This window comes from Heptranchias perlo, chromosome 14 (genome assembly GCF_035084215.1).
Source record: "Heptranchias perlo isolate sHepPer1 chromosome 14, sHepPer1.hap1, whole genome shotgun sequence".
In the NCBI taxonomy this organism is placed as follows: Eukaryota; Metazoa; Chordata; class Chondrichthyes; order Hexanchiformes; family Hexanchidae; genus Heptranchias; species Heptranchias perlo.
The window spans coordinates 62072530-62081696 of NC_090338.1; the positions used below are offsets into that span (position 1 = coordinate 62072530).

General features: G+C 42.2%; 1 protein-coding gene across 1 annotated transcript in view; it reads left to right on the top strand.

Annotated features, from left to right (window-relative positions):
- Window positions 1-9167, top strand: part of LOC137332578 (slit homolog 3 protein-like) — a 612265-nt gene that overhangs the window by 36452 nt on the left and 566646 nt on the right. Inside the window, exons 2-3 of the mRNA XM_067996507.1 lie at window positions 4676-4747; window positions 8778-8849. Of these exons, the coding sequence (XP_067852608.1) occupies window positions 4676-4747; window positions 8778-8849 (144 nt within the window). The remainder of the gene's footprint in view (window positions 1-4675; window positions 4748-8777; window positions 8850-9167) is intronic.

Below are 9167 nucleotides of genomic sequence, written 5' to 3' on the forward strand. Positions count from 1 at the left end.
ACCCATATTGGGTTCCTTATGTGAGAAACTAAGGGGGTAATTTTAACCCCAAAGAACAGGTGGGTTGGGGGCGGGTGGGAGGTAAAAATAACAGTTTTTTTGAAGTGGGACCATAACCCGGCTCTAACACACCCACTTCCGGGTTTAACCCAGGCACGTTTGGATGCACAACCATTTTTTGTGGATTCTAAAGTTGAAATGAATTTAAGCTCATCTGTATGGGTTTCCCATCGCTTCCCATTCATGTCAGTTGAAAGCAGGCGGGAAGGGTCAGATCCATGAGATGAGTACCTTTATTGCACAGCTTGTGGGCCCGGAGGAGCAGGAGTGCTTCATCCAGGCCCAACAAGCTCACCTGGTGCGATCGGAACCCCGTGATTGGCCAAACCCCCCCCCGATGGTAGACACCACCCACCGATGGTAGACCCCCCCCCATCTCCGACTCTTCATCCAACTGCCAATCCGATCACCTCCCTGCCCCCAATTTCCTCCAAGACCCCTCCCACTCCGATCTTCCCAAGGGCCCCCTCCGATGTCATCCACGCCCCACCGCCCCTCACCATATTCTCCACGGCCCACGATCTCTCCCTCCTCCCTCTCCGATTCCTGATTCCTTTCCCTCCCGACAGGCAGCTGGCCTGTCAATTTGGCTGGCTGTCATGCAGGAAACCAGAAACAAAAATAATTACCTTCAATTGAGTTGCGATTGCAGAATGTGACGCACTCACTTGACTTCCGGGTTTCCTACGTGAATATCTACCCACCCACTGGGCTCCCGGCTCCGAGTAAAAATCATGCCGTAGGTGTGTACGGATTGACAGGGATCTTTATCCATGTGCAAGACAGTCTGTGAAGTCTTGAAGTAGGAGGATTGGTTCTTTGTTTATTGCTAACCTGCAATTTTCCTTTTGTTGAGCTGATGATGCTTCTGAGGTTTCGTTAGGCCATCGGTTGTCTTATTTTCTTTTAAAGCATTTTCATTAGTCATCAAACTCTAGGACAAGTCTTAACAACAATGGAGTTAGGGACAGTGTCTTCCCACTGAGGCGTTGACTAATCCTAGTTTATAACACCGGATTAGAATGGCAAGCTGTTACCCATGGCAACAAAACAAGATGGCAGTAGTTTGAAGAGTTTTAAAAAGGAGGGAAAATAATGAGACATTTTCTTAAGTTTGTGATTTCTTTTGTGTTCATGAATATAAGGGAGTAGTGCAGGGGAGGGGAATGGTATTCTACTTTTTGCAGTTCGTGACAGCCACAAGTATTCCCAGGTCAAGTATAGCACAGGGAAAGCTGCCTCTACCCAGCAAGGTGCCTCTTTGCCAAACTCAAAAGAGCATTCCCTTACTGTATGGTTTTTACATTTTCAATTTCCAATTCAGCCATCTTTGGGGCCTTTGTTGAGCAGCTTTGCAATTACGTGCCAAATTGTGGGCAGTTTAGTGCTGTGGATCTGGACTCACCAGTTTAACACCATTTTGTGTTAAACTTTTACATCCAATAGAAAAAGGGGCCTTTCATCCCATTAGTTTGGGCTGGAATTGAACGTAGATCACAGAGATGAAAGGACACTGTTCTTGTTCATTGTGTGTTACCCAATCCTCACTTTAAGAGCTATAATACAGGTTTTCAATTCGGGCACCTGTACTTCTTGTCTCTAGATCTCTACAACCATAGACATTTATAGCACAGAAAGAAGCCATTTGGCCCATCGTTCTGTGCTGGCTCTCTGAAAGAGCTATCCACTTAGTCCCATTCCCCTGCTGACCTTTCCTCAAGCTCTTTAACATTTTTCCTTCTCAGATATTTATCCATTCCTTTTTGAAAGCTATTATGGATTGTACTTCCATCATTGTTTCTGGTTGGACATTCCAACAACCTTCAGCATCACAAATGATTCTTTTAATTTCTCCCTTCAGTGTCAGCTTGGTTTAGCTGATAGGACTCTCACTGTTAAATCAGAAGATTGTGGGTCCAAGCACAGTATCTAAGCAGGGAGGGAGCGCTGCATTATTGAAGGTGGCGTCTTTTGAATGAGATATTAATCTGATGCTCCTTCTGTGCTGTAAAAGATCTTATGGGCACCTTTTCAAAGAAGAATAGAAAGTTCTCCTGGTGTCCCAACAAACGAGAATCCCTCAGGCAATTTCCTCAAAACAGATTGACTGGTCATTCATCTCATTGCTGTTAATGGCGACCTTGCTGCGCACAAATTGGCTGCTACATTTGCCTTCAAAACAACAGTGACTATACTTCAAACGTAATTCATTGGCTATGAAGCACTTTAGGTCGTCCTGAAGATGTGATAGGTATAATATGAATGTAAGATCTTTCTTCTTTCTTCCTTCTAAGTTTACACCTCTATCTACTGACTCACTGACCAATGAAAATAGTTTTTTCTCATTAATTTATCGACACTCCTCTGTTCCACACAGGTTGGAACACAATTTCAGCCACAAAATTACAAATAAATTCACAAATTCAGCTTCTGGTTGCTTTGAGCTACTTTAACCACAGTGCTTCATTGCTATAGCTGAAGTTAATTCAGGATAATTCCAGCCTGATCACGTCCATCTGCCTTTCTTGCCAGTGGATACCAGGAAGAGCAGTTTGGAAGATATATTAACAGCAGGAACATTGCACTGAGAGATCTTCCACACACAAAGAGCCCAGTGAAACATGATGAATACTTGAGGTGTGAACCATCCAGATCCGAGTGCAGAATGGCAACTTTCCCTCTCCCATCCGGAGGAATCAAACTGTTGGGGATTTAGACCCTATTCCTCATTGACAAAATGCATTTTCTAAACAACATTTTAGGATCCTTTGTACTGCATCTAGTGTGTTTACCCAAGAAAGGGTTGACCTGTGAACAGGAGATGGAGCAATTCATGTAATTACACTGATCACTGCGGTTAATCAGGAATGCCAGATTTCAAATGCTTCATTCTGCATGGCTTAAGTTTCAAAGTGCTGCCTGCCCATCTGTTTAAACACTCTTGAGGTTAGGGGTTGCTCGGACATTGGTGGGGAGGGGGTGGGGCTGTGTGAGGCAGTGTCCTGGGATCCACTTAACCGATTCTCTACAGCTCTACAAACTGCACAGAATACGTGCTACAACAGAGAATTTTGTCTATTTAGAAACAACCAGCAAGAAAGAAAGAATTTTATAAACCATTCATATAGCGCCGTTCACAACCTCATGATGTCCCAAAGTGCTTTACAGCCAATGGAGTAGTTTTGAAGTGTAGTCACTGTTGTACTGTAGGAAACACAGCAGCCAATTTGCGCACAGCAAGATCCCACAAACAGCAATGGGATAGTGGTCAGATAATCTGTTTTAGTGATGTTGGTTGTGGGATAAATATTGGCCAGGACACCGGGGAGAACTCCCCTGCTCTTCTTCGAATAGTGCCATGGGATCTTTCACATCAACCTGAGAGGGCAGACGGGGCCTCAGTTTAATCCGAAAGACAGCACTCCGACAGTGCAGCGCTCCCTCAGTATTGCATGGAAGTGTCAGCGTGGATTATGTGCTCAAGTCTTTGGAGTGAGACTTGAACCCCAATTTTCAGGCTCAGAGGCGAGATCGCGACCAACTGAGCCACGGCCGTTAAAGTGAGAAATGTTAAAGAGGAAGTGTCATCAACAGGACTATTTTTGGAATTTGTTTATGATTAAATTTGGAAAAAAAAGCCCAAAAATCAAAGGGCAATGTTGTTGACAGTTAAGCTGGTATCACACCCTCCAGTGCCCTCCAGTGCTGATCACTACTAGTCAGTAGGAGGGCATCTCATTTCATGGGGCCGGTGAGTAACCGCGCCACTGTGCTTGCATCTCAGGAGCCCGCTATCTGGGCCTTACCTCCCACCCCCCCTCCCCCCCAACCTGTCAAATAAACTTTTCAGCCCTCTTAACAAGGGGTTCGATTCAAATTTATTTTTTAAATTGCCCTCTTCATTGGGGGTCCAGGATGCTTTCTTACACGTTGAGTTCCCAATCCCAGCACCTTTGGGAATAATGGATGGAAACACAAAGAAACTGCACAGTAATGGGAGTAAGAGACGAATAAAATCACATGGCAATAGCTGCACACTTTAATCAGCTCGATCCCCTTCCTTCCAGACCGAATCCTCACTCCCTGTGTTGCGACCATTACTTGCAGGATAATGGATGGCTGGCAGAGAGTTACAAGGCAGTAATTCAACTGTGTAATTCATAACCTGAGAGCAAGGCTTGAGTGCTTTATGGACATCAACTGAGCTTCAGGATTGATTATACTGTCATAAGCACAATCGGCAGTTGTTTGTTCTTTGTAATATGTAGCATATTAAATGCTTTAAATATTTTTTTACTGTTCCATTGACTCTGGTAAAGGTGGAATGGTACAGGTGCAGAGGTTAATGTCATTACCAGGAGGTAAACAATTAAGGACCATTTAAAGGGACAAAGTCTTTATGAAAAATGTCTGGCAAACCTTCTATTGTTTGGCGATGGGAGAAGAGCTACATGACATATTTGTCATGGCTCAGTGATGCATTTTGATGTAGTCTATATCATCACGTTGTGCATTTGGTAAACCGTTCTTTGTTTATGAACATTTATTCATGTTGATGGCAGCCCTTTAAGAAAACATGCCCTGTTTCTTATAGACCCATCTGTTTGTTTTGCAGGGATCTGGACAAGAACAACATCACACGGATCACCAAGACCGACTTTGTTGGGCTGAAGAATCTTAGAGTTTTGTAAGTGAGATCCAGCTAGGATTTGATCTCCCCGTTAATTTGGAAATGACCACAAAACACAAACCTGTTTTGTTTTCTGTCTTTTTCTCCCCCACATTCTTTGTGCCGTTATGAATTATGAGACCAGAGTTTTGAGTGCTAGACCAATGGTGTTCCCAGAAGCTGTGCTAAGACAGCTGAAACTTATATTGCCCAGTGTCTTTATCAGTCATCAAAGAGAGACCTACATATCTTCTGTCTGGGCTGGAGAGGAGCCAAGGTTCCAGAGATGAATGAACAACATGGTAACCTATTTTACCTCCTAGTCTCTGTCAGAGAGACACCAACACCACTTCTGCCTTTGATGCTAAAGGCAAGCATAGCAACTTGGGAGCAATGTGCTGTGAATCCTGGAAGAATGGTGGTTTTTTTTGCAGTACTGTTTCTCAGTACACCTGAACTGACTGGTTATCCAAACCAGCTGGACCCCCAGCAGCCTTATGTATGTAATTATTTCATCATGCTGCATATCAGTTTGCGCGCTGAATTAATATTATTTAATAGAGCACAAACTTTGGAAATGATATGCAATCAGTTATCTGAATTTTTCACTTATCACAACCTGTATTTCACAAAGAGTTTGGTTGAATGGCGTCCCAGTGTACACACGCACTGTGAACAACACCTGACAAAGTAGCAATGTAGTTGTAACATTTCCACACTTTCTTTTCAGTCTGCGTTTAATTTTTTTTAAAAGTGTACGGCAAAAACAAAGAGGAGCAATGAGGTAAAAGACATTCTAGAACTGGAGGTTCTAGATCTCTGACTCACCTTAATGCCAAACATCACAGGCACTTAAGATAATGAGGTCACAGCACATATACAGTAAAATGAGTGAGAGTGAGGTATGGAGCTGAGAGCTGCACAACTACTCTATGGCTCCACTTACTCCTGTACATTGTAGTGGAAATGACACAAAACTTTGCTGTTTTTTCACTCCTTCCAAGACATCGAAAAAACCTTGCGGAACTTAATTTTTCCACTTCAATTGTCACCACTTTAATTTTAATCAGTATTTTCCGATCAGATTCTGCAAAGCCCGTTGGATCATTTTATTAAGTTAAGGGCACTATAAAGGTGTAAGATGCTGTTGTTTGGTTCTTACTGAACAACCACACATGTACAATTTCTAGCAGAAGTCAGTGGATAGAGATTTGGAACAGGAACTTTGGCTAATTCTTCTCTTCCCTCACACAGGGACACAGAAGACAATTGTAGGGCCCTACGGTTTTACCTCTCATAAAAGAGAAATTAAACACGGTACTTTTAAACAAAAATACTTTATATACAACATCACTGTGGCAATAGCTATGCTCAGTATGGCTGGGGTAATATATACATTATAGAGGCAGATAACTGCTTAGCCTGTACATCAGATGGCTTTGTTCCTGGAATGTATATCAAAACTAGCTTTTACCTACTTCAGTGCAGCAACGCACATTAAAACCTACTGAGATCACCTAACTCAGCATAAACATGTGATCTTCTGGTCTGTATGGTCTGGTGCCCCTCCACGCAGTGCCTTTAAGCACAAGGCTATCGGACGAACACTGTCAAAGTTTAAAAAGAAATAGTTTTAAAACAAGTAAGTGAAAATCAGGCTGTGCGTTAATGATGGTTACTACTCCCATTGTAAAAATGGTGCTGCTGCGAACATCAGTATCACCCCATACGGACAGCTCAATGCTATTCTTCTGGCACTGATACACTGACAATGTATGACACAAACAGTAAAATTATTGGACAAGTTATCCCTTTCAAAATAATCATTAAGATTGGGATTTGGCATTTTCCTGAGAGGATGAGGTGATACAATGGTTTAGAATATTGAATTCTTTGAAGAAGTAACAGAAAGAGTAGATAAGGGTAACATAGTAGATGTAATATATTTGGATTTTCAAAAGGCCTTTGATAAGGTACCGCATTGTAGACTCATGGCTAAGGACCGAGCAAGTGGAGTCAGGGGACAGGTAGCAGAATGGATAGCAAGTTGGCTACGAAACAGAAAACAGAGAGTAGGGGTTAAGGGTAGCTACTCAGACTGGCAAAAGGTGTGGAGATGCCGGTGATGGACTGGGGTTGACAATTGTAAACAATTTTACAACACCAAGTTATAGTCCAGCAATTTTATTTGAAATTCACATGCTTTCGGAGGCTCCCTCCTTCCTCAGGTGAATGTTGTGGATTCACCTGAGGAAGGAGGAAGCCTCCGAAAGCTTGTGAATTTCAAATAAAATCGCTGGACTATAACTTGTTGTTGTAAAATTGTTTACAATTGGCAAAAGGTGGGAAGTGGTGTTCCACAAGGATTAGTGCTGGGACCACTGAGTCTAAACGGGATAGAGGAGCAAACGGGTGTAGGAGTACAAATGCACAAATCACTAAAAGTAGGGTTCATTTCTAGAGGGATAGAATTAAAAAGCAACAAAGTTATGTTCAACTTGTATAGAACCTTGGTTAGACCACACTTGGAGTACTGTGCACAGTTCTGGTCTCCACATTGTAGAAAGGATACAGAGACATCGGAGAGGATGCAAAAAAAATCACAAGGATGATACCAGAACTGAAAGGATATCCTTATCAGGAAAGGCTGAACTGGCTGGGACTCTTTTCTCTAGAAAAGAGAAGGCTGAGGAGTGACCTGATTGAGGTCTTTAAGATAATGAGAGGGTTTGATAGGGTAGACGTAGAGGAAATGTTTCCACTTGTGGGGGAGTCCAAAACTAGAGGTCATAAATATAAAATAGTCACTAATAAATCCGATAGGGAATTCAGGAGAAACTTCTTTACCCAAAGAGTGGTAAGAATGTGAAACTCGCTACCACAAGGAGTAGTTGAGGCAAATAGCATAGATGCATTTAAGGGGAAGCTAGATAAGCACATGAGGGAGAAAGAAATAGAAGGTAATCCTGATAGGGTTGGATGAAATAGGGAGGGAGGACGCTCGTGTGGAGCATAAACACCGGCATGGACCAGTTGAGCTGAATAACATGCTTCTGTACTGTGGTTTTGATGTAATTTGATGTAATACTGTCCCTTTAGTTCTGGTTTTCGAATGCAGCCTATACTAATAGGATAAATGGCTCTTGTACCTGCTAATTCCACATGGAATGAATTTGACAGTCTCAGCAATGTCCGTATCAATTTGTTAATTTGTACTATTATTTCAATATACATGATTTCAGAGATAGAAGGGGGTTAATTTTTTCACTCTTTCTTCTGCCCCTTGACTCTTAAGCATTAAAAACAATAATGCAAAGTGAATAAATTACCGATGAAATGCTGAACATTAGCAACACAGCAGTCTTAATCCAGCTCCTGGTGGCCGTTGGGCCCAAGGCACAATTCAGCACAAAGTGACACCACATTGCCAGTGAGATTACAAGGATGGCATGTGCATGTTGGAGTTATGGCACAGTTTTGGAGCATCTTGCCTGTGCTGTACCTGACTTGCCAGTGCTTGACGTCGATACTGGGAACAGAAAATGGAAAATGTTCCTCTGCCCAGCTCTCTTCTTTATCGAAACACACTGTACGATCTCCCACGATTTCCATCAAAATACTGTTCAGAGTTGCACATGTAAAAATCTGATGTCACAGGAATTTAACTTCTTGCAAGCAAATAATTGTTTTTGGTTACCAATGATGTTAATCGGTTGTTGAAAGGTGGAAATGGAAATACACATTCTGCCACAACAATGTTTTTGAGTGTCATTGAAAAGGTTTTCCATGAGGATCAAAAATGTTTTTTATTGAAAGGGTTGTGGCAGGGTCATATTTGTATTGCTGTCATTTTCGACTAGAACATGCTGAGTCGGATAGATATGACTATGGTTGGGTTGCTATAAACAGTGATACTAGCAGCATTGCCCTCTCTCACCACGATTACAGAGATTACTTAAATTGTGAATCATTTCATCCTTAGTTTGGGGAAAAGGGCAGAAAGAAAAAGAAATTCTAATATCTGATAATTTCATTTCTTTTGTTGCAGGCACCTTGAGGAGAACCAAATCAACGTAATTGAAAGAGGAGCTTTTCAGGATCTGAAGCAATTAGAAAGACTGTGAGTTACTTTACACACCCTCACTGATGAATGTCTCTTGTGGCCTACTTCATGGCTTGCATCCCTCTTTCCTCCATCTGTTCTCTTAGTACATCAAACTTTTCAGCTTCTTGCATGTCCTAGAGCATTTTTTTCTTATATAGGGAAGGTGCTATGAGAAGCTGTTGTGAGTCTGGGCAATGAAGTGAGAGCTAGAAGCTGCAGCTAGACTAAGATCCTTCCAATTCATGGCACTTTCAGGACCACCACTGATTTGCCACACTCTCTGCTATCCGTGTTCAAAATGTCATCCTTCTTGTGTGATTGACATGGTGCTTA